Source organism: Passer montanus, unplaced genomic scaffold (assembly GCF_014805655.1).
Source record: "Passer montanus isolate IOZ18808 unplaced genomic scaffold, ASM1480565v1 scaffold66, whole genome shotgun sequence".
Taxonomy (NCBI): Eukaryota; Metazoa; Chordata; class Aves; order Passeriformes; family Passeridae; genus Passer; species Passer montanus.
The window spans coordinates 6,208,993-6,235,128 of record NW_024371704.1 but is presented as its reverse complement, the minus strand read 5'-3'; the positions used below and the strand labels follow the sequence as shown (position 1 = coordinate 6,235,128).

Below are 26,136 nucleotides of genomic sequence, written 5' to 3'. Positions count from 1 at the left end.
GCATTTTAGCTTGACATATGTCCAGTAAACAATATTTTGGGCTCTTGCAGTTAAAAAAAAAAAAAAAAATCACCTGATTATTCAGTGCTTCCTTCTGTTATGATGCTTTGGGGTCCTTCAAATCATTTTCATTATGCACTACATAATAATAAAAATCTCCATGCAGTATGCTGATAATTCTGTGCATGGTCTCTGTGATTTCTAATTGTTTGAATAACAGGATGCTATTGAAATGCCATGCAGAAACATTGCATCACCCTGAGGGAATCAAGCTTTTCTCCTTTTACTCCTGGTAAAGATAAACATTTGAACAGTTGAAATAAGTAAAATATCCCAGGGAAGCCACTGTGCAAAGTAGGCATGCTAAAGCCCTTAGTGCAGAAGCAGGGCTGCAAAGGACAAAAAGGAAAAATAAATTAGATAAATAAATAAGTAACAAACATTGAATGGAAAGCACTTGAAATAAGCCGTGCTTTTCTTCTCTTGTGATCTTAAAGCAGAAGAGAAGCACTAGCAGGCCCTGGAAAGAAATATCGTGTGCTATTTTTGTGCTGCCATTATAAAATATGTATTGTTTATTGTTCTGCACTGCAGCTAAAGTTTTGCATCAACCTCAAAAATTACAGCAAAATTTGTTTTGAAGGAGACACGCAGAGTCTCTATTCTTTAAGCCTCTTAATGATGTTCTTAAGAGTGCAGTGATAGGATTTCAGTATCCTGGCAAGCACAGACAGGTTGTAGGGTATGATTCATAGAAAGTGTAAAACACTGTGTGCCAGTGTGCATTCTGAATATATTTTATGTGTATGTATGTCAGCAGATATATGATGTTCAGTGCATGCCAAAGCAGGCAATGATGCCAGGCAGTTTTGGGTGCCATCCCCTTGGGCTGTGCTCCACGTGCTGCAGAAACCACTGAGGGGTACCTGAGTTTGGCCAGGCTACCAAAGGTCCCTGGTGGCTGTGCACTGAGCGTGTCAGGCCCTTGTCTCTCTGTTAGGGGTGTAATGGTGCCAGCCCATTGCTGCTGTAGGGCTGAGACCGCTGTAAAGCTCAGAGGTGGCTGAGGGTCAGAATCTAGTAATTTTTTAAAAATTATTTTTCAGTAATACAGGATTTGTGTGCTCCTTTTGACACTCTCCTCAAAACAAAGGTGTGTCCAAGCAGCCTGGAGCAATCCAGTTTTGCTGCCTGTGTGGGCAGGTGGCTTTGTGGGTGGGTGATGTGCTGAGGTAGGTACAGAGGTGACCTGTCCCTGCTCCCAGTGAAGGGCTGTCACTGGCTGTGTGTCTGAGCAAGCTACCTGAGCTCCCAGAGGGTCACCTTGCCCAGTCCCTGCCTAGAGCTCATTCAAATGGCTGTGCATGATGTTGTGTTGAGACATGGAACACCCCCAAAGCTGCCTGGGTAAATGAGAGCTCCCACCAGCCTCCTGAGCCGTGCTACAATACCTGTCATAATGTTAAGCCTGGCTTCATTTCAGCTTGCCTGCTGGTAATGTCAACAAAGATGCCCTATGTACCAGAAAGGAAAACCTTGATGATAGAGAAGGCATTTGGGACTGATTGCCAGGTTCTTTATGCAGGCATAAATACTGCCAGGTTTGCTTTAAATGGGCATTTAATGTCCTGCTCAGAGGGGCAGGGGGCTTGGAGAGGTCTATGCTGACATCCAGAAATTTGAGTTTCTGATCACCATGTCCTAGTCAGAGTGGAGGAAGATAAGAAATGTCTCTGGTTGAAATATCATATATGTACCAACAACTGTGTTATTATTTATATGGTGTTTTGTGGCAAAGGGCTTTGGGCTTTTTTATGCTGCAAAAATTTTGTTGGGGTTTTCATTGCCTTTTTTTTGTGCCTGGAGAAAATATATAATGTTTAAAATTATTGCAGAATGGAACTTCACCTTCCCTGTAAAATAGTGCTCTCTGAGACATGGTGGGTTCTCACACTTGACCAAATTAGCATATGCGCTCAAATATCAGAGCTCTGACTAGCAAAAATAACACTAGATTTGCATGTTCACATTTTTAGCTCTTGCCTCCCTGTCTCTTCGGTTTTATGCCTTTTTTTCTTGACTGACAATTCGCTTTGTGGCAGATTTATTGCTGTTCTGCTGTTTAGACCCTGCAATCAACTAGACACTTGGCTGAAGACGTTAGTCATTTCATTAAGTACTTCTCTCTCAGATATCTCAGGCACAATTTTCTGTTGCTCTGGTTCCAAAAAGCAAATGACCCATGGCCAGCAAAGTCTGAATATGAATCTTTAATAAACAGAGGTAGTACCAACAATGCTCTCAGGTTTCCAAACAGCAGAGGGCTAATTAAAAGATGCTGAATGGGGAAGAACTGCCATTGCCATCTTGCTCTGACAGAAATGTGCCTGCATCTGTTCCCAGTGAAACCGCTCTTTTGGAAGCATTGTCTCATTTATCCTCCTTGCTTCCCATCAGAGCTACATAAGAAACCTTCCTCATGCTACATGCAGATACTGCATAGTAATTTTTTAAAAATTATTTTCCAGTAATACATTGCTGGGAACAAAGACTGAATAGTTGTCTTAGGAGTAAAGATAAAGCATGGAGTGCGTTTCTTTTTGTCATCGTTGTGTCACTAACGATTGCATTCTATTCATGAACTAAGGAAATAGAATTATAGTGTTCTCCTACCCTTCGTGGGAAAAGAACCAGTCTCTCATTTTATTGAGACTCCTCCTTAAAACACAGCTCCTCCTTCCAGGGACAGCCCTTTGTAGCTATGAATCCTCTCTTCAGTATCTTGCTCTCTGCAGGCAGAGGTACTCTCTGTGCCCAGAAAATAATACCATATGTTATTTGCAGAAGCGTGGGGTGTTAGGAGACTGTGCACTCACCCAAGCCTGGTTTTTTGACCCCATTAATTTTTATGGAGACTGATTCAACAGGAAGCCAAGTTGGCTGCTCCAGTTTGGCCAAGCAGCCTGGTGCAGCACATCCCCATCACTGCTGGCACATGGACCAGGATGAGGGCTGGGCAGCATTTCTTTGTGATCAGGTTCCAGGCTGGGAAGGAGTTCCTTGTGCTCCTCTCTCATTTCCCTGGGAAGGGATGAAGCACGATAAAAGAGTGAAATCCCAAAATGCCCGTGGGTTCCCTTGTGCTGCTGAGCACCCTCTTTGCAGCTCCTGCCTTGATGGAAGCTGCCAAAGCTCACAGAGCAGAGCGCAGCAGCACACACCCCACAGGTCGGCAGTGAGGCACAAGGAGGTGCCTGTCAGCCTCTCACCTGCCTCAGGCTAAGCTCAGCTCTGCCAGCTCTCCCCCAGGCATCCTCCTGGGCCTCCCCTGCATCTTACCTGCAGAGCTGCACCTCTGCCTGCAGACACTTTCTGGTTCATCCCGGTGTGACGTTCTCATGACAGAGTCCATCAATGTCATCAAGCAGTGTTGCAAGATGCACCATGGGGAGGTAGAGGTAGCCCAAAATCCCCTCAGGAGGTGCCAAGGTTGCCCCTTCAACAGTCTTTTTAGTTTGCTTTGGTGTTTTTTGCTTCCTTGATCACCAAAGTCACCACATAGATCGCTGGATGTTCAGCTCCTCCGGGATTATGATCATGTGAAATGAAATGGAATAAAATAAAGTGTATAAAAGAAAGGGAATGCATTGGAGACTATCACAATGACCTGGAAGAAAAGACATAAGAAAATGAGCCTTGTTTAATGATTGTTTATAGTGGCAGCCCAAATTTTAATCAGTTAACTTATGAGCCCATTACTTGAAGATGCAAAGGGCCTGTGGAACAGCATTCCTTCCTTTCTCAGAGGAGCTGCGGGGTATCTGCTGATGTCTTGGATGCTCTCCTTCCTCACAGAGGCTTTTAAAGCACATTTCTGACTGCAGAAGGCATGGTTAAATCTTACACACGTACTCTGTGTAAGCTCTTGGGTACAGTTTCATTCTGTGACCCCCTAGGAGACCTCATTGACCTTCCCACAGCGTCTTGAGCACCAGGAGTGCTCAGTCAGCCTTTCTATTGCCAGGCTTCTTCAGTGCTACACTTAGGAACACAGAAAGCAAATAGATTTATTGATAGAACTATAATCAGAAGGCATAGGCAGGATGATAACGTGGTCAAATGATCCAATTACTTAAAATTCAAGGCATACTGGAGAGCCTCAGGGACTGGGAAGCTGCAGGCAGCCAGCCAGCCCATTGGACACACCCTTGGCAGTGGGGTGGGTGCTGTGCATGACAAGGGTTTGAGGAGGTTCTCTTCAGGGTAGGGCCTTTCTGTCTCACAAGAGCCAAAGGTGCTCTCTGTGCCCAGAAAATAACACCATTGGTACCCTCACCTAACACACCCCCTGAGCCAAGCAGGGATGTCACTGTTTGGTTCTGGTTTAACACAAGAGAGCCCCACTCTTGCATTTTATAATGCTTCAGGAAGTGAAGGCACCTTTACAGGTTTTCATTCAATCCAATGCATTAAGTGCTGTTCATTATGCATTTATTACCTCACTGGTGGATCCTACTGAAGTCTGAGCTGTTCTCAGAGGCTGCATTTGCCTGGGCACACACGTTTGGAGTACATGCCTCACCTTCTTCACTGCAATTTGTCCTTTTGGAATTTGGCAGCATGGTCCAAATGGGCAGACTTTTGCTTCCTCCAGTTCGAAAAAAGGTGTTGGAATACTATCATTTTCCCTGATAAGAGGAGCACTATAAATTAAAAAGAGCCAGCAACGCAGGCACATTAATCTTCCTAATGCAATCCTACCTTTCTCACTTCCTGACATATATTTGATGTTGACTTAATTGTGCAGCCTTAAAGTAGGATTTGAGTGTATAAGTGCAAAAGCAGTAATGAACTGTGTCTGCTGAAAACTGTGCAAGGAGTGGATGATCCTTTCAGCAAGATCAGGGTGGCAAGTTTGGTGTTTTTTCAGCATCCCTCTAGCTAGCCCTGAGAATCAGGCTTCACACAGGGGATCCTATTAGGCTTTGGAGCATTTGTGTCATCCTGGGGGAGTCTTTTTTCTTCTTCAGAATGATCTGACCCCAGCACAAGCAGCACGTGGTCCTTGGGAAGAAAGGCTGGCTGAAATTTTAGAATGGGGTACAGAAAAATCTCGGTTCTCAGTTTTGCTGGAAGAGGTCAGGAAAGTCATTTTGGGTCTTTGTGTTTTGGAAGGTATCAGAAGATGTAAATAAATGCCTAGTGGGCTCTGAAGCAGTGTTTGAAATCAGTGGGAAATAGGTCTCTGAGATACCAGAAATCCCACACAAAGTGTTTGTGTGCATCTAGAAGCATTTAAACACCTTGAAAAATATGTCTCTAAAGTGTCTAACTCTGAGCATAGGTTCCTGCATCCCCTAGGTATTCTTGAAACTGCATCCAAAGTTGCTGAGATTTCCCCTAAAGAGCACCCTTTTGTTGTAATTTTCCCGTTGGCTTAATTTTCTCTTGACTTGAAACATAATATATATTAACCTTCACTCATTTTTCTGTAGCAAAATGTAGAAAAGTGAAGCTGTTTCTTAGCTGGTTTATTACAAAAAAAAAAGGAGCATATGGCTGATTGTGTCCCATCTGAAATGCAAATGGTAGAGCTACGTGGAAAGAATTGCTATTACTTGAGCAGTAAATGTTTCCTAATGAAGTGAGTTTGACTAAGGTGGGAAGCTGGAAATGGCTGCAGGAAGAAATGATGATGGTTAATATTTCAGTGGAGCAGAACATTCTTATTCTGCTGATAAGGAGATTCTTGGGAAATGCACTGGATTTTTTTTTCTTATATTCTCTATGTTTATCAGTGTGGGGAAATTGCTACACACAGGGAGCTAGACGCTTTTCTTCGAGTTATGAAATCATGTAATTTAATTTATAACCACAGCTTTTCACCGCTGGCCTCTTTTTAAACTGAAGTTTTCTGTATTTAGTGAACATTTGGGGTAAATAGACCTACCCAGTGTAAAACAAAAAATTCTAAAAGACAACTACTGGTTCCACTGTTTTCTATTACCCTGGGCACATTCCTGGAGGCCAGAAGCCAAACAGGGTGATAAAGAGATCTGACCCAAACTCTCCAATTTCCTTCTTCCTCTTTCCAGTTTTGTGTATATCCCTCTACACCTCCAGTAGTCAAAGGTGTCCAGATGTCTGCTGCAAATGGGAGGTGGACTGACTTTTAAACACTTTCTTAAATCAGGCAGCGAGGCTGGAGGCTTGACATTTCCATTACTTAGCTTTCCAAAGGGAGAGCTGTGGAGCTGGCACTGCCAGGTTCAGCACGACCAGTGGGCTGGAGATAGAGCATCAATGGCATGGCTTTGCCTTAATGTCAGAAGGAGCCAGGAAGAGTTTGGATAGCAGCATGTGCACAATTACGTGCTCAGAAGAGCTGGAGCAGCTGCCAGGTTAGACCTCTGGCTTTGTCCCCAAGCAAGATCACGATGAGTTTGCTGAGGCTGAGCTGTCTGTTAGGTGGCACAGTTGGGGGACAGAAGATTAGCGTGCCTTTCCCCTGCCGATGCCCAAGGCTGTCTGACATTGCTAATGATAATGAAATAGGAGGAACCGAAAGAAAAGAGTCTGCAGCCTGCTGTCAATGGAAACAACTAGGTTTCTCCATCTTAGAAGCAGTGGCAAGGCTTGCTGGGATCAGGATGTGTCCACATTAGTGTGTTAGTTCGGATCCAGAGCAGACTGTGGAAGTGAATACCTCCCTGTGCTCTGGCTCACATCACAGGGCAGCCCAGGAGCTCACAAACTGGGTTCTGGAGTCTCTGGAGATGGCCCTAAGCAATCTGAGGATGGGGCCATCACTGCCCTGCCTGCATTAGCCCACACTGTGCTCCTGGACATGGGAGCCTTCACCCCTCACAGGGCAGGACACCAGGTCAGGAGACCTTCCTGGGTAACACCTGTGTAAGGCTTTTTGCTTGCTGAGCTGTCCAAGTGCTTCAGAAAGTGCTTGTGCACAAAGTCTTCCCTAAACCAGCATTCCCCTGCTTTTAATAGTGAGTAGCCTCTGTGTCCAGGAGCTGGGGAGATCCCACCAGCCCGAGGCACAGAGAGAGTGTGGTCACATCCCTGCTCCAGTCTCAGTCTTGGCAGGTGGTTTCATCCCAGTGGGGTGAAGTGAGGCTTCAGTTTCACATCTGTTACAGTCACAGGGCCCCTAGGTGCTGTAATTATTTTCAGAATTAAATCATAAATCAATATAAACCCACATTAATGTGATATTCCATAAAATGGATGGCACCTGAACAGAGGAGGATGTTGTGGCTCTTCACTTTGCAGGAGGGCTCAGCAGCTTGCTTTATCTGCATATCTCTTTGGTTTACAGGGGATTACAAGTGGTAATGCTGTGGTACAGTTTTTTCCATGTAAAACACACTTCTTTTATCTTTCTTTTTGCTTGCTTTTATGTGCTTCTTCCCTCTCCCTGCATCTCATTTCCATCAAGAAATACAAATGACCTCTTGACAGAACTTTCTGCTTTCATTATGTTGATTTGCATTGTACAGTCAGGATAATACAAACACTTATATTTCTGAGATGTATTTATGATGTCTTGAAAAAGTTTCTCATATTAGCCTCTTCTTTTTTCTCTTTCTATATCTTTTCAGGTGTGTGTGCAACATTGACTGTTCTCAAACCAACTTCAATCCTCTTTGTGCTTCCGATGGGAAATCTTATGATAATGCATGTCAAATCAAAGAGGCATCATGCCAGAAACAGGAGAAAATTGAAGTCATGTCTTTGGGTCGATGTCAAGGTAACTCTCATAACAAAACTCATTTCAAAGAATGTTTTCAATTTTTGTTCAGGGAGAAAAAAACCAAAAAAAACAGAACCAGGGCTGGCTTCTTATTTGGTGATGTTATATTTCCATTAGACTGCTGCAGTTGATACTGTAGGGCACAGGCTGTGGGGAGAGGCAGAGCCTTCCATGATGCAGACACAGCGAGGCATGAGAGGGGGGCACCACTCCTAACCCTGCCCCCAGCAGCAGCAGGGCACTGCCCAGCCCTGCACTGGGCTCTGCATCACTCCTGCCCCGAGCAGCTTGCCCAGAGCTCTGTCTGCCAGGCAGCAGCTGGAGCAGGACAGTGGGAGTGCCCCTCAGATACATTTTGGCACCCAGGATGGACCCTCTGGTGCTCCCGTAACTGGAGCAGCATGAGGCAGTCTCTGGAGATTCCCTGAAGAGGCGCTCCCAAACACAGTGCCTGGGAGGTTCTTCAGGTGACCCTTGGTGGGCTCCATGATGCCCAAGATGCCTGGAAGGAAGTTTTCCAGTCATGGCTTGAGGCTCTCCCTGTTCCTCCAGTGCTTCTCTGTGCCCATCTCTTGGGCTGCTATATCACCTGTGACCCTTGAGCTGACTTTAAAAACCCAGTTTTTCTCTAAAATGAAAATGAAGAGAATTTGCCTTTCAATAGCTCCTATAAATAAAGTGTCTGCTGAGGCTCAGACTCTCAATAGCTTTTTTCCTTAGTTTCTGACCCATAAATCCTCAGTACATCTACTTACAAGGCCACAGTATACAGGTGTATTAAACACATTCCAGTTTACTCCTGTCTCTTTAAAGTTAACCACCCTAAGTGGCAGTTTATTTCAGGGTACATATTAAAACTCCCCAATTACTTCAAGTAGAGCAGAAATGACAACTCCTGCTTCAGACTGATATATTTATCCCAGCTGCAATCTGTTATCACATATTGTTAGAAAAAAGATCCTGCTGTTTTCACCTGGCAGGCCCAGGAGAGCCTTGCAGCCAGCAGAGATGATGTGTGTGCAAGGGAAGTTAGCTCTGCCTGGGCACTGTGCTGGGGGCACGGGCTGTATCGAGTCCAGGCTCCCCAGGCAACTCAACACATTTCTTTTCACACAGACAATACTACAACAACTACAAAATCAGAAGATGGGCATTATGCGAGGACAGATTATGCAGGTACAGTTCCTATTCTCTGAGAATCACAATTCACAGATCTGTGTAAGTCTCTTTTTTCCTTCATTTGCTGAGGTGTTCTCATCTTCTAGTATGGTTTTCCCGGTTTACTCTATGAAAACACTGTCTTTCCTTACTCTTTCTTTTGCTACAAACTCTCTTTTTAATAAATGGGCTGCTTCTATTTTTGTCAGCCTACAACTACTCTGGCCATAAAACACCTGTTGTGACGGAGGAAATAAGTACTGTAAATTATTTGCCGGAATTAGCAGACATTATTGAAAATTACAGAATCAGTGCACTAGATTATGCATATTTTTGTCATGATATACAGGTTTAAGGAAGTGAAAATCCAGCTCATAGCACTGCTGGGATACCATGAAACGCTGCCATAATAGATATTACCTGTCAGCATTTAACTATGAAGTTAATAAGGTTCTTAAAATGTGGGGGGTTTAAGTGATAAATGGGTTTAATTTATTTGGAAGCTATAGTAAAATATAATGGCTGAATAGCCCTATATGGCACTTGAAATTAAAAACATGTAAATACTAGTGAGGTTTGGGAGACATTTTTTACACCCTTTGCCTGGCAGGATTGATTTAGAAATTGAACGTGTGCGCGCGCACGTGCATGCAAATGTTCACAGCTCACACTGAGAACGAAAGCCTCTGGGAAGGTCTGGTGAAAATGGGTCAGGTGATGCACTCATTGCTTCAGTTTCGTGGTATTTCTGTGGTTTTGAAGTGTTTGGAGAGAGTAGGTGTGGATTGCTGGGTTTGCTGAGCTGCGTGGCTCGGGTGAAACCCAGGTGACGGTTCCACAGGTGTGAACATTTCCTGCTGGGAGAGTGCTGGGGCAGTATTTAATCCAGCTGGTCATCTCCTGTGCCATCCCTGTGACAGTGGGGTACCCAGCCTTTGAAATGATTGTTCTGTTCCTACTTAAAACAGTGTGTGATGATTAAAACATAGAGCTCTGAATAAGTGATGTCTCGGTGAGGCAGAGCAGTGCGAGGCGTTGGGGGTTGCTGCAGTGGAGGAGTAGAAGTTGCTGTGGAAAGAAAATGCTGGGATAAATTTCGATTTCTAAAATATCAAGCCATGGTCCAGGTGTTTCCTACTGCCAAGGAGCCCTTCCATTGGTGAAGACAGGGACATGCAAAGCAAAAAGTCTTCGGTGTCTTTCCTCCAAACTCTTGCTTACCCTCAGCTTTTTGTGGGAGGTAGTAGTCAGTTTTCTTAAAAGGCTGGAAAGGCTGATGTTGTGTCCTGTGGGGACAGGGGGCAGGAGATAAGGCCAAGTAGGCCAAAATGATTTATTTTAAGTTAGAAATAAGGCCAAGTAATGTTATTTTAAATCTTTTCTTTTTCTTGCTGGAGAGCTGAGGAGAGCACAGGCTGAGATGAAGGCCTGGAGCCCCTTTTCAGTGTGCAGCCTGTCCTGTGCTGCTGTGCCTGGTGCATTTGCTTTAGGATGGCAGGGACCCACATCAGCTAGAGAAGAGACAGCAGGAGTTGTAACAAGAAGGGAGGGAAAGGCAGGCTGGGGATTAGGGAGGAGGAGGAGATCACAGTGGTGACAAAAGAAAGCCATGTCATGGGTCATGGAGGAAGAGGAGCACAAAAGGCACCTTGAGGTCAAGTGAGCAGGAGAAAGAAAACAGCTCTTGCTTAGGAAAGATGATATTTCAGCCCACATTCAAGAGGGGAGGTGGTGGGTAGAAGAAAATTGACTGCAGTAAAGTGTTGTCAGGGGTTGGGAGCCAAGGAGAGAGGAATCTGGGTTACCTGACAGGGAGGAGGGCAGAGCCAGGGCACAGAGGAGCAGGTCTGTAGTGGAGATGGTCTCCAAGCACCAGGAGGTCAGAAGGAGTGGGAGAACAGATGGTCCAGTGAGGGATGACAAAGACCTGTGGAAAGGACACATGGCACCTTCCTCCCCTACAGCCGTGGGAGTGATGGAGACATCCTGAATCAGCAGGAACATCCAGTAGGTACCTCAGGCACAGGAAAACACCATTGTTGCTCCTGAGAAAGCCACTTCTTGGGGCTTCTGGTGTGGCTCAGGCCTCACTGGGCTTCTCAAGGGTGGTGACTGTGTTCCCTGGGCAGGTCCCACCAGGTTCTATCCACTGATTTAACCTCAGCCACAGTCTCCTGTGCTAGCTGAGGTTAAAATTTGTGTGCACCTATTCCTCTGGCTTAAATTTTTCATTTTTACATATAGTAACAGCATGTAGGGTGAAAATTGCTAGTTCATGCAGGGCAGTCCACTTGTCTCCAGTGTCCCCAAATGTCTGGGGGCATAACCCTGTCAGGAGACCTTAGGGGAATGGGACTGCTGTGTCAAAAAGCTGCAGCAAATCCAGCCTTCTGGAAGTAATGAGGGGAAAGGAAGGCAGCAGTATAAAACTGAGGCTCAGTGAACATTCATGCATCAGTGTTTGCCAGACAGGAAGCTCTGTGCCATCCTCATGTTCTTTCAGCTGCAGAAACATTTGATGGGGATGGCTGTGGTAAGAATGTGGTGTGTTCTACTTTTTTCCCCACCTTCATATCTCCTCAGACAGGAAATGCTGCCCTAACCATGAGGAGCTTTGTGTGAAAAAGCAACAGTTCCTCAGCCTCTGAAGCAATTTCCTTGAGCCTGCAGCTTTCCACAGAATACCTTTGTTCTCTACTGTTTAATGGCACTAAAAATCGCCGAGGCCGTGAGCACCGCACGCTTTTAAAAACATTGGCTTGTATGGACGGCCTTTCCCAGGGGAGAGTATAGCAGTGGGCTATAATTGATGCTGTCAATTATGCTAATGCAGCCAAATGCTCTTTGCAGGGACTGTGGTAGCTGAGCAGTGCTGGTTTCTCCATAACCACCCCCACACACCCACCACGGGGGCCAGCAAATGCAGCAGCTCTGCAAACAGCCACAAGTCCCAAAGCCCAGCTGAGTTTTCCCACATCCAACTATTCAAACTGTCTGTTGCATCAGCATCTTTGCTCCCTCCTGTTCTTGCAAGCCTGCTGGTGCTCACCAATAACAGACAGATCTTTGGTTTGCAAAGCCGAGGTTACTCGTTCCTTTGGGGGGGAAATCTTCGCAGTAGGTTTGCATCGCCTCGGTTTCTACAGGCAAGATTTATGCCAGCACTCTCAAGTGCCAGACCAATATCACCCAAAAAGCAGTACCCTCTTTTACAACAAAGCAAACCTGAGAAGAGTGAGCTGTAGGAGGCCCTTCTCTGACCCTGTCCTGCCTGTCCAGGGTCACCATTCTGCCCTTGCCATGGCTGCCTGTGCCCTGCACGTCAATACGGAGTCTGTACACTTGTGCATTTGTGCCTCTGTGCAGTTCTGGCCTCTCCTCCTTCTGAAACCCCAAGGTATTTATTAGACTTGGGGAGATTTTCACTCTCCTCAACAAATGGCAGATCGTTGACCTTGATCAAGTTTGTGCAGTGAGATTTGGTTTTACTGAATAAATGAATGGGTGCGATTTTTCCCTCAAATCCAATAGAAATACACTTTATCTTGCAATTTCCATGAAAGAGCATTTTGAAGCATTTTAAGTGTAATGTATGTTTTAGAATGTAGTGTCTGAGCTGAAAGTCCCATGATGGATGTTTTCTTGAATTTCCCCATTATATGCATAAATAAGGCTGTTTTGGTGGCATTTTGGAATTCAGAGGCCAGGCAATCAAGGGGTTCTCATCTTGTTAATCCATTTGCCTATTTGTATTCTTCAGTATTTATAGTCTCTTCTTAAGATCTGGATATTAGCAATTATCCCCCTAATGACTTTATCCTTTCTCATTATCAAATTACAGAGGGGTTTTTTTCAAGCCATTTTGAGCACCATAAGGAATAAGTCAGTATGGATGTGCCATATTTCAATGTTATATATTCATGAAAATTGTCGGTGAAGACACTGACAAATTTGACAGACCTATTCTATAATATCATCTTCCAGACCAGACAAACCTCCCCATATGAGCATTGATTAGATCAAGTCTCAGCAGCTGAATGCCAGCAGCGCACAGAAGCTGATAGAAAGGGGGAGGAGATATTTTCAGCCCAAATAGTCTCTTTTGGTGAAAAATGTGCATCTACAAGTGGTCAGTTTGAGCTGTATTTTTGGGTTCCTCCAGGGCAGTAAACTCTCCCTTGGCAGCAGCCTCGGGTGGTGCCTTTGGGCTCTTGGGAGTCCTGGGACTCTCCTGCAGGCAGTGCCTCGCCTGTCATGCCAGTGCTGTTGCTGTGCCCAAAACTGATAACGAGCACAAAATGCTGCACGTCTGCTCATGGCTGCTCTGTTCCCTGCTCACCCTCCTGGCTTCCCATGGGATTTCAAACCTGCATGACAGTCTTGGATCCTTGTCAGAGCGCTTCCTGGCACCGGGGCCGTCCTGGCACTCCCGGGGCTGCTCGGCCGAGTAATCCAGCAGATGGATGTGTTGCCCAAGCAAACTCACAGCTCCACCAAAAAGGGCAAAATCCATCTGTGTCAACACATCATCTTCCCTTGGCTGGGGCAGGGCTGTGGGATGAAGGCCATGACAGCCATTGCACATTACAAGGATAAAGGAGAGTCTCGGACTCTTCAATGAGTCCCTTCAAAAGTCCAAGAGTCTTGGACTCCAAAATAAATACAATTCAGTCACAGTCGTCTTCATTGTCTGTAACAGGCCTGGAGAGTAGCCAGGAATCAGAACAGCAGTGCTGAATTTCTATAGTGACAATTTTTAATTCCCCCCTCTGGACTAAAATGTGAGAACTTCGGACTAGATTCCTTCTCCAGATCATAACATTTTCAAAGTAGGTTAAGTTTGGAGTGTAAACCACTTGACATTGTCCGTTTAAATTAAATTTTGTGTCTACTAGTATGTCAGCCATTTGCTGAACTGCTGAAGAATAATAAAGCCCCAGAGCTTATCTATGGGATATAAACTGTGGTGCATTTTTGCTCTGCCTTTGTGAACCAGGTTTTCCTTTCTTAACGGAATTAGCAAGTGAGACACAAAGCTGAACACTGTGCAACCATCACAGCTAGAGAGCAACTATTTCTCATCTGCAGCTTTGTAAAAATGTGAGGGAAATTACATCCTTGCATATGCAGATTTGCTTGCCTTTCGATTCCTCAGAGGTTCTCACACTAAATAAATAGATTATATAGAAAGCCTTCCTGCTATTCCATCAAATCACTTAAAATTGAAAAAACCTAGATTTTAATATTTTGACAGCTGTGTGGCAGCATGAATGCTGTCTAGCTGCGGCCTCCACCTGTGCTCACACACACAGACACACACACTCCAACCTGTGGAAGGAACAAGAATGGTACGATTGATACATTTATTTAAAAACAGGAAGCTTTTAAATGTTGCTTGAATTGTTGTTTGCATTTACAAATTGCTATTTGCATTTGTTTGTAAGGTTTTATAAAAAGCTACTTAAGTTTTATGCACAGTGAAAGTTCTCAAAAGGTGGTAGATGAGCTCTGCAAAACACAGGAAAAAAACCCATTCTGGATTCTTGTGAGAGGTTTTCAAACACAAGAGAGATCCCTGTATCCTGGTGGTCTCTAGCCCTTCTGTTGCCTTGCAGCTCCTCCAGTGTTGTTGATGTCCAGAGGAAAATCTAAAAGGCAGTGATAGATACCAGCAATTGGGTCAGGAAATCTTACTGCCAAATACTTCTGAACTCAAGTCTGAGCAGACAACAGAGTGAGTCCAAACAGCTCTCGTGGCCCCCAAACCTCCACTTGTCCTGGGTGTTTTTGAAATTAAAACCTGCAGCTTTTGTGCAGGTTTTGTGATTTAACTCTGTACTGTACTAGGTGGAGTGTGGAAAGTCCCACTCAAGCATTTTCCCGAGTCATAAGGAAGATTGGAAGTTTTATTTCTAAAATAGGAAAGGCTGGGGCAATAATGGAGTTGTCTTGCTATGGGCACTGCAGCACAGGCTACCCCAAGTGCTTTTCTTCTGTAGAACCCTCTCAAATTTACCTTCAGATCCTGCTTGGCTCTATCTTGCTGAAATCTACATAATTTTTTTGGAATGGGAGACAGACACACTGTCATAGGGGTCACATAATAGCCTCACAAACAAGCCCCCTGCCAGGAAGGAAACTGCAGCACTCCAGAGTGCTGTGCCATGTGATTTAACAGCACTTACTCCTAACAGTCTCTTCCTGAGGAGCATGCAAAATGAAAACAGGCTTATGGAGATTTTAAAAACAAGCGAGAGGGAGAGAGAAATATTGCTCATTTAATCTGCCAGCCACAGGAGAATACCTCACTTTTTATGGGAGTTCTTCTCTAACTTTGAATTGCACACACTAAGCTTGGTAAAATGTGCCTTGTTCTTTTGGATTTCTGGGGGGTTTTTGGTTTTATAATGAGATAAATTTTGCTTTTTCATTACTTACAATTTCCCAGTGTCATGCTCATGGAACCTGTAATTGTTAGCATTAAAACTTAAATTAGGTCTCAGGTGAACTGCTAGACATCTCTTTACCTTAGACTGATGTAGCTCAAGGAGGAAGAACATTTCCATTTTTGCCTCTAAAGCTTAGCCCTTAATTCAGTCACTAATGAGTGTGAATCAAAAGTTGCAGAATTCGTTTGTGCTTTTTTCCCCATAATAAACAATTTCAGTATTGTTGTGAGTGAACATTATAAAGAAAGCTATTTGATTTACATTAAAGCTTGGGAGCCTGAAAATTCAATAAATCCAGGCTAAGAATTTGATCTGTAAGAAACAAACTGGAAAAACAATTCCAACTTGTAACACCAGTATTAGCATGGGCAGCCTAAAAAAAAATACAAAACCAGACCAGGCTATTTTACTCTTGTCAGCATTGCTGAAGCATTTAACTCCTGGAAGTGAATTCAGGTGTAAATGATATGTGGGTGAGGGTGGAGGTTGTAATCCAAGTATATTTTTTCATGTGGGGTTTCCATCAGAACTGTGAGAAATTCATGAAGCTTGCTCCAAACACTTCTTCTGCTTGCCCAAGACTTGCTTGCTGTGTGCCTTACTTGTTGATTTTCCCCTTATGCTCTCATGTTAGCAGTCTTCTGTAACATTTTGTTCCCTTAAAGGTTATGGATAAAAACAGAAATCCCATGTGCAATAGAGATGAGCAGACCTGAGTTCATGAAGGCATTTCTACAGATTCTTCCATTTGTGTCCCATTCCAGAAGCACATAGGGTTCCATTTGCATATATTTGGTTGTAGTTAGACAGTTTGTGGTGATTGGGAGAGGGGCCAGCCTCATCCCCAGTGGGTGCAGCTGTGAGCAGCACTGACAGCAATGAGCCATGGAGTGCCCAGGGGCACTGAGCAACCACCACAGGGAGCAGAGGGCACACAGGGGCAGGGCATCAGCATGAGGGGATAAAAGGCTGGGCTGAAGAACAAGAAGGGCAGATGCTTGCAGTCTTCTGAAGTGTTGTGGTGTTACTCTGTATAGGTGGATGCTTAAAGCCTTAAATTGTGTGGTGGCCATCTCAACTGTGACGTTTGGTGTTATTTAGAGCACAGAACCCATTTTCACAAGCAAACCTGAACCTTTCAGTACTTGCTGATCTGCTGCTCAGTATCTGTGTTCAAGGTAAAGCTTGCAGAAAAGAAAGGCACCTTCCTGCTTACACATAAAAATGTGATCCCCAAAACTCAACACAAGCTGAATTGTATCTGATTTCTCAAGTTATCTTTAACCACATACCTACTTCCTAAATAGGACCTCTAGCGGAAAGGGTAGAGACCCTCAAAAAACTACATTTATGGTTTGCAGTCATGCTAGGTTTTATGCTCTAGATAAAGCTACTCCCAAAATTTGTTTTTCCTAACCTTTGTTTTCTGAGGTTTATGGGAATGAAACAGCATGATCTACAGCCAGGGTTTGGCTGCCATGAATATATGGAATATGCACCATAATTCCTGGCTGCAGCCACTGCCATTGCGAAGGGATTTACAATTATCCAAAAAGGTCTCTTTATAGCTGACTAAATCACTTTGCAGCACCTAGTTAATACTGCATCTTTCCCATTTTCAGGCCCCTCCTTTGTGACAGACCAGCATTAAATAGCAGAGTTCTGTGTGAACTCCACCTAACAAGGCAGGCCATGAAGTGGCTTCACAGATCTGTACTTAAATTTATTACAGACAGCCCCAGACCTGCTGCACACCAGAAGTCACAGGGAAGCTTAAGTTGTTCTAATTTTGGGATCTAGAAGGACTGTGCAGGCCAGTTCCTCTGTGGGACCAGCAATCTGACACTTGGGTGATGCAGGGTCACATGTGGGGACTGTGCTGGGGTGCCTGTTTCACACTGTGCTGCTGTTGTAGGTATCATCTGCAACCTCAGCATCTCATCCACATGCCACGAGCATGGTAGATACTGTCTTTGGCATTTTGACACCCTGAAGGCATTTCCCTCTTGGTAGAATCTTCTTTCCTTTCTCAACTCCCCTATTTCCCCTACAAGAAAAGAAAGTTTAAAAAAAAACCAAAAAACGGCATCTAAGACAAGATTCTATCAATCTTCCTCAGGGAACAGGCTGGGAAATTAATCCCGTTTTCTGGATTTGGGGAGGGATTTCCCTCACCCTTGGTTCCATCCTTCCTCTGGGCTCCAGGCACTTTGATCATCTCAAGAGTTATCTTTGAAGGATACTGTTCAAAATGGTGCACAGCAGCTGTTTGCCATCCACTACACTAATTTGAATTAGTTAGATAGATATTAAGGAGTACCACAGTGTATTTTTATGCCCAGAAGTTCTATTTTAGGCCTAATTTCTGTGAATTTGCTGTTAGGAATCCTTGCCTTCCCAAGGATTTGAGAGTTAAATTTATAATGAGATGCTAGAATATCCATTTTCAGGAAACATCAACATTTAAATATTTGTGTTTGATCTAGTCTGAAATGTTAAAAAAATTATTTTGAAATATTCATAGAACTGAATTTCCTCAGAATTTTGTTTCATGGGATGTTTTGGCATTCTTTATGAAATGTTAGATATCAAAATACCACGAGATGAAAGCATATGACAGTTGTAATAAATAAATTGTAACCATAAGGAAAGTTACTACTTAGAACTGACTGAAACATCCTTTTTTGTAGAAGGAGTAGCATCATGTCAAATTGCAATACAAACACAAGATAATTTTATCATTTAGACACGTGCAGTGGTAACCTGAGCTTTATTTCACCTGGATTCAGAAGTATAAATGCATCTGGTGGAATTAAAGGAAATGCAGTTGGAGAAGAAAAGAAGGAGCTGGTATATTTATTTTTAGTAGACCTTCAGAGCTAGACTAGATGGAGACAAGTGTCAAATTCTGCCTGGTTTAATAGATTTGGGTAAAGAGAGTGAAAAAGACAAATATTTTGCCACAACAGTTTCATTTGGCTGATGGTTCCACTTCTTTCCATTGAACACACCTGCTAAAAGGTGCATTTACCTTCTCCATTGAACACACCTGCTAAAAGGTGCATTTACCTTCTCCATTGAACACACCTGCTAAAAGCCATACCCTGCACTGATTTTTCAAGCAATGCAATGTAACTATTCTTTCCATATCAATATTTAATGTATGAAACCACAAGTGACAGAAGCTTGTTTCTGAAAGAAAATGGAAATGGTTTAGAGAAAGTATGAATTTCAGTGGGAGGTGCAGCAGTGTGAATATAAGCTGTGCCTTCTCCCATGTCCATACAAACATTCCTCTACATTCAGGATAAACCCAGCCCTGGCAGTTGGAGGAGAACCTCTGTATCACCAAGCAAGCAGAAGTGCTCTTAATAACTCAGGTCTGAAAAGCAGTATTTACCTGCCTGGAAAGGTGACTTCTTACACACTCGGGCTGTCATTTTACCTTGTACCCATGAGCCTTAAGTGACTGTGAAACTCTCTTCTTGGAAATACAACAGCTGTAAACAAAATGTGCTATTAGAGTACCTGTGGCAGTGCATGTCAGAATATTATCAGCACTGAATCAAAATGCACTGCTTTGCCTACTGCTGTTAGCACAAGCCTTAGCCATTTTAAACAGCATTACATAATGGCAAAATATTTTTCAGGGGGAAAAAATAAATTAAAACTCTCCCTATGGTTTTAATCTCCCTCTTATTTTATCTGTGGTTTAAAGCTGCATCAGGTATACATCAAAAACACCCCTTCCCTAGAGTATTTAGTTTACAATTTCATTTAATAATGGAAGTGTGCTTTCATCCAGCTAGAATGGGAAGGGATTAAATAAAAAGCATTGTTCTAAAATCAAGTAACAGTAGTGCAGTCTGTCTCCATGCTCTGCAAATGAAGTAGCCATGGAAAAGCTTGTTATTAGTCTATAATATCAAAACTGATAAACTATTAGTGTTTTGTCAGGCATGATAAATACTAACCATTTTCCTCTGCAGATTGCCTCAACAAGAACTGTGACTGTTTTTAGACACATCTGGCACTGCAGATTTTTTTCCATCCTGCATTTCAGTGATTTAAAAGGCCTTGGCTGGGCAGAAGGATGTCAGCTGTTTGGTTTAAAATGCTGTTATAAGAGTCAATAAGATTTAAAGAGGCAGTAGGTAAAATTCCAGCCTTGCTGAAAGTAGTGGGAGAATGACCATCAAGCTTAATGGCTTTGAGATTTCTCTGTATGGCTTTTTTGTCCATTTTTATTCTTAGTAAATTTTCCATTTCATAGAATTGCCCTTTCTTTTCCATTCAGCTTCTCCTGCTTTCAATATTAGCTCTAGGAGTGGGCGCAGAGTTAAAATACCAAACCCTTTATTTTCACAAATGCCATCTTTACAGCTCACTTCTGTGGCACTGCTTCAAGGCAATAATAACAGGTGTATAAAAATAGCAAATGCAGGTATTCATTTATTAAAAAAAAGAGATGTTCTTAATAGACTTTTCTGTCTGTGCTTCAAAATGAGCTGTGTGACCAGCTATGAATCCCAGGACCTCTGGGGCGTAGAGAAGCTGTTCCACTCTTTATGGAAGGAAATTGCAGGGTGAGCTCTGTGCTCGCTTTCTGTCTCATCACGCAGGGATGGCCAGGGGTCTGGATGGAAGGGTTTGATGGGAGATAGGCCAGCAGATGCTGTCTGCTCTTGGCTTATTTGAGCAGGCAGAGTCTGGGCTGGCTCTGTGGGCGGTGGGCTCAAGGGCACTGGAAGAGTTTGCAGTGAGCAGACAAGGGGAGGTGGCAGCTCCGTAGCGGTGTCTGAGTGTGCCTTGGAGGGGTCTCCAGCAGCCCCTCAGGCTCTGACAGGCACAGGGTGTGTTCTGCAGCCTTGGGTGGGCTCCTCTCTGCATCTCAGAGATGCTGCCTGATAGACCTGTGGTACTGGAGTAATAGGCAAAAAGCTCAGATTTGTGTGGTGACATTGGAGGCTTTTGATGCGAACCCAAGAGCACGCAAAGGTTTTGGCTCTGTCCCTCCATTGCAGGGTTTCATGACAGATGGGAGAGAGTGTATCTTTGGTAAAATAGCAGGTTTTACTGCAGTGACATTTCATATTGTTTTATCCATTTTCTCCTACACTTGAAATTGGGAATAGTAAGGGATATCTCTCCAGCTCCAGGCATGGGAAAGGATGCACACTGCTTGGAGTGTTCCTGTTTACCAAGCAGGAATTTCAAACACAGTCTGCTGAAGGCCAACCCTCTGAGCAGCCACAAAAGATTTTAACAATACAGCTGGACTGATGCAAAAAGCAAGGTTGTAGACTTGTGTGGACCCATTGCCATCACAGTTTTACAATGCAGGACTCAGGGCAAAGGGTTGAGTAAAAATAGCATCAAACCACGCAGGATTCATCCCTCAGCAAGTGTAGCATTTGATTTGTATGGAGCAGTGATCATGGGTTTGCAACATGCCAATAAAATGTTTCTGAGCATAACAAAACTTTTCTGAATAGCCTGAACAAAAGCAGTGAAAAGTATGGCTGAAACCATGCTTTTAGCCAACAGCAGACATATCTCAGAGTAGTCACAGGCCATTCAGGGTCATGCTCTGGCAACTAAAATAACCAGGATATTCACAAGGGATTTGCCAGGCATGTGATCCAGGAAGTGTACAAAAATACCACATATAGGAGTCAAGTATTTTTATTTCAGTCTCCTATTTTCTCACACACACTTCCCCCAAAATTCTGCAGCTCTTTCTTTAGTTTCCTGGATGAATCCTCTCAGGCAGCGTGTTTTTACAAGCACAGATGCTACCTTGGAAAAAAAGAAAGGAGGGAAGGGAGCCAAGTGGGTGTTACACTTCAGCTTGGCAGCATCTTGCCAACATGTGCCCCAAAAAAAAAGAATAAAAAAAAGACTGCTTTTAGTAATCAAAACTGAATATAAAATCAGTGCAAAACTAGGACTGTAAAACCTTCAGATTGTCAAAAGGACTGAAGGAAACGCCTTGTAGCCAAAATGACATCCCTGACCTACTTGTCGGCGCTGTCACGTACCTGGGTAACCTTTTCTTATCCGTGCCTTCCATCAAACCTCTGACAATTTTGCCATTCATACTTGCTTTCAGCTGTAATTTTTTGAGATTGTTTAAAGTGTGAAACCAGAAAGTAAAGTCTCATAACACCATGCTGGCAGACCTAAATATAAGTCAGAGACCTTTTCAAGCACCGCTTCTCTGTGGAAAACAATCCATTCAGACCTGGAGTTCCTATTGGAAATTAGGGGGCAGCCTGGTAATTGGATTAGGGTGTGCTTTTATGTGCAGCAGTTTCTCAAGAGGAAGTTCCTGCTTTGTTTCATTGATTGTCTGCCTGATCTTTCTGCCAGTAAAAGCCATGCAGGCAGCTGAAGGGGCGAGGATGGATGGAAAATGCAGCTCTGTGTTATGTAAGATGTGCCTGTTCTCTGGGTGTGATCACATGGATGCAGGTTTTAAGTGCATCTCCACACAAACTGGAAGCGTGCTTTGTTAATGTACAGTTTAATTGCTTAAAAGCAATTTCCATCAGTGTAGTCCTTACAATCTGGAAGAGCTGCTGCTTGCACTAGTACTTAAATTCCCGCAGGGGTGCCAAAGAAGGGAAAGCTTCAGACTTCAGGACATCTGGGGTTGGATGTGCGAATTGGAGTCTACATTGTTCTAGACATTGAAGGGAAGGGAAGAAACTGTATTTGTCTTCCACATTTCTAGAAGTGGTTTGGAAATACCAGATAAAATTTACAGGTGTGATCCTGGAAACACACCAGGCTCAATCATACATGGTACAGGAGTTAATGTGTCAGGAATTGCAAGGGCATAACTTAGGGCACAGCAGTGCTGCTCCAAGAGGACTTGCACCCCATTTCTCCAATTTCATAGTGCCCATCAAGGAAACTCTATGTCCTAGGTGGGCAAGAGGAATCCTGGTCTTTTTCTGGATGGGCTCCCATTTTTCTGCTGGAGCCCCCTCCAAGCACACCCTCAGCTGGGAGATGGAGCCATCATCAGTCATGCCACTGTCCCCGGGGCAACGCCAGCCAAACGATCCTGCTCCTTCCACACATCAATATTCCTGACACCCGTCTTCAAACTTAGGTCATGCATATCCATCTACTTTTCAAAAAGTGTCAGAAGGATACAAATATCCCTTCACTATTTTTAGAGCCATATCAAAAGTATTTATCAGCTTTCTGGCACCTCGTCCCATTTGTCATAGTTGATGCTATCTACCAGTTGGCAGTGGAGGATGAGGTGCTCTGGAAATGCAGTGGCGGGTGGATGAAACTCCATGAGCTGAGACCACAGCGAAGGTGACTCCTGGGAGTTGTTGTGCCTCTTGTCACAGTCAGGAAGTGCCTGTCATGGTTTTTTGAGAGCAGGCAGAGCCCTGGGGCTCACGGGAGCAGCTCATCCCCACCTCGGTGTTTCCCAGCCCAAGGGGATGTAAGGGAGCAGGGAGCTCAGCCTGGGAGCAGGGCTGAGCTGTGGGAGAGGAGGACAGCTGATGTCTGGTGACCACCATGGGCTCTACTGCCCACCAGCCCTCCCACATCGCCTGGTGATGCCCAAGGAGTGCTGCCCTCAGCACACACCCTGGCTGTGCATCCCAGCTGCAGCATACACAGACGTGCAGTCTGTGTATTACACATATTCACACTGCTCATGCAGGGTGGCACAGGAGACGTGCTGAGAGTCGTGCTTTGCCATGCACACATTGCCAATGGGAAACTCTTCCAGCTCCTCCCTAGCACACACCTGGAGGCCTGAGCTCTTCCATGTGCAGGTAACGTGTTCATCAGCTCATGCCACAAAACCAGGCTGTTTTCATAGCACTGTTGGTTTTCAGAAGGCAATGTATTCAGGTTGAAACTTTGCCCACATACCATCTGCTTCAGCCTTATCTTTTTTTGACAAGAAAGCTGAATATATAATGTCCACTTGGTTTTCCTGGTGTTACATAAGGTTGTGGTTTTTGTGTTAGGTTTGCAGTTTCAGAGCTCCTCAGCGGCTCCTGCAACATGCTCCTGCTCTTGTTTTCAAGTGGAAAATCAGTGACAAAAATCAATACCATCTTCATAGCTATAATGAATGTGACCCACAGGCTTTTTTAGGATGACCACAAGCTTCCATCATATGTCTGAGGCCTATTTGCAAATATTGATTGGTATTGCAGATTATCTGTAGCCATTTCATATGAAATCTTAAGGTCTTGCAGTTTTGCTCTCTGTGCTCAGTTTGGTATCAAAGGTACAGCTATAAATCACAAGACCCACCCAGAGACACTATTGATAGCTAAGGTTGCTGAATTGTGAAAATTAGGTGTTTCAGGGGTTTTTTAAGCTGCTTGAGGAGGATGGTTCTCAGTCAGCTCCAAGTGAGGGAAAGCACTACTCTGGAATCGAAGCAGACTCTGTTTACTTGAAGCTGGGGAAAAAAAGTGGAACCTTCATATGCAAATGTATGGCATTTGGAAATGTCATATAGCCACATCTACATATAAATAAGCTGCTCTGGAGTGCTGCACTAGCCAGGCTGCTTTGATATAGAAATTGCAGAGTAGCACACAAAGCAAAAACAGCAGGATGCCACTCGGTCAAGTTCAGGGAGTTTTGTTCCTTAATCATCACATAACAAAGTTAACTAATAGTGCTGTGTCACTGCAGAGCTAATCTGGGAAGGGTTGTGAAGAGCTGCTGGTTAGTGAGAATCATGTCTGTGTGCTGCTGGGGCTGTGCAGCAGGGATGGTGGTCTGTCTGCTGTGCCCCAAAAGACAGTGCTAAACATAGATATTCCTCTGGCAGCGTCCCTCCTAGCCATCCTCTGCACATCCATGCCTGCTTTCTCTGAAGGAGACACCATTTGACTGAAAGCATCTTCTGCTGCTAGCATCCACATACTGGGATGGTGTTTCCATCTCTGTTTAATCTGGTATTGAGCAGTAAATTGAAACTCTCAGGCTTACTTTTTCAGAGGGGAGGACATAGAGAGGAGCCCTGATCTGGCTGTTCCTGTCCATTTTTTACCCCCTCCAACACTGGCGCTAATGAGTAGCTGGAGGGGAGGTGGATGGGAGAGAAAACAAGCCATGGGCTCAGCTGTTGGGAGGAATTTCTCACAGAGGGTGACACTCTGCTCAGTGCTCTGCTCCTGCAGTGCCCGTGTGATGGATCCAGTGCTGGCCCCTCTGCCTTCAGGCACGCAGCCTAATTGGAGGGAACCTCACAAATCTCTAAACTGACACCAACTCTTTTTCAACACAAAATTACAATAATAATAAGGTTAACGCATCCTCTAAGGGCTCTGTCATGAGCTGCCCAAGGAGATCATGTGCAAGGAGATAAACTATGACTTTATTTCTTTACACTGCTGGTTTCTGAAGGGGGAGGATGCTGCTCCCACAGGGCTGGTGGCATCTTAAGCAGGAGAATCTGAGTGAAGGGAACATCATCAGCTTGCCAAAAACAGAGAGTAGCTGAGTTAGCACGAAGAGGGATTTAATCTATTCTAAGAATGGGGTTAACACAGATTTTTTCAATCCTGGCACAAAAGAAGGCAGTACAAACTGTAAGGGCCCCTTTACCCAGGGCTTTGACAAATCCACAATACAGCCCCGCATCATTAAATCACAACCTAGCAATGATTGCAGCCCTGGCAGTGGCTGTCTTAAAGAGCTCTGTCTGTGTTACTTCATCCACAAAAGTGTGGGGAGATGGCTTGGGGATAGCTGACACACGGATGACACGGGGAGCCAGGGATGTCACCAGTCTGCTGGCCTGGGAAGTGGCAGGTGCCACTGGCACAGGGACAAGCAGTCTGTGGAGCTGCTACAGGGACAGCTCAGTGCATCAGCCTTCTCCTGATGTCCTGGAATCAAGGGTGGAGTGCAGCATCAAAAAGCAGTGAACTGCTGCTTTAGGGGTGGTCTCGGTCAGGGTGAGAGGCTGAAATGTGGCAGGGAAGCAGAGGAGGTCAGACAAGGTGAGGCAGCAGCCTGCCTTACCTCCCTGAATGAAACAATCACCCCAGGGAAGAGCTGAGCCTAATGTGAGCACCTGGACATGGAGAAAATGCTGCTTTGGAGCAACACATTAGCCCACGTGGTGTTTTTTGTCTTCCAGTTTAGCTTTTATTGCTGGATGTTCCCGTTCAGATGTGTGAGCAGTGCTTGCTGCCAGGTACCCACATCACTGTGCAACTTTGGGTTGTATTGCACCTTGTATTATTGCACCTTGTATGCAGTAACTGCTTGGTAGAACCTTATTTTACGTGCAGGAGCCTTGGCTTTTAGGGACCTATACAATCTCTAGGGTAAGAAATTTGTGAACTCAAGGAGACGACAGACACAGTGAAAAATAAGGGTAAAAAAACCCCAGAAAAACAGTCCTGGTTTAGTTTTGAGTAGACAAATGGTCTTGTTATGTATGCAGGAAAATGATTAACAAGTTGCTTGATTTCAGTCACTTTTCTCAAAGAAGGAAGATATATTCACAGATGTTGCAAATAAAAGTGCTTCTTGATTTCCGAAGTTCAGCAACAGCTTTAACATATATAGCATAGCCCCCATATATATGCTGACAAGCTGAAAGTATTCTGTTCCCCATTTGAACATCTGGGGATTATTAGTGTCTTAATTCATTGGTTTCTATTATTAATTATGGCAGCAGGCTGAATAATTACGATGCATTGCTGCAAAGACAGAGCACAATATTTTTTTTTCGAAGTGCACTAGGACATC

At 44.2% G+C, this 26,136-nt stretch overlaps 1 protein-coding gene across 2 annotated transcripts in view; it reads left to right on the top strand.

Moving 5' to 3' along the window:
* The window catches only part of TMEFF2 (transmembrane protein with EGF like and two follistatin like domains 2), a 124,887-nt gene that overhangs the window by 84,638 nt on the left and 14,113 nt on the right, over positions 1-26,136 (top strand). The window contains exons 6-7 of one of the 2 annotated variants that reach the window (XM_039728539.1): positions 7,617-7,765; positions 8,885-8,944. In XM_039728539.1, coding sequence (XP_039584473.1) covers positions 7,617-7,765; positions 8,885-8,944 — 209 coding nt within the window. The remainder of the gene's footprint in view (positions 1-7,616; positions 7,766-8,884; positions 8,945-26,136) is intronic. The other variant, XM_039728540.1, reaches the window with a different exon arrangement.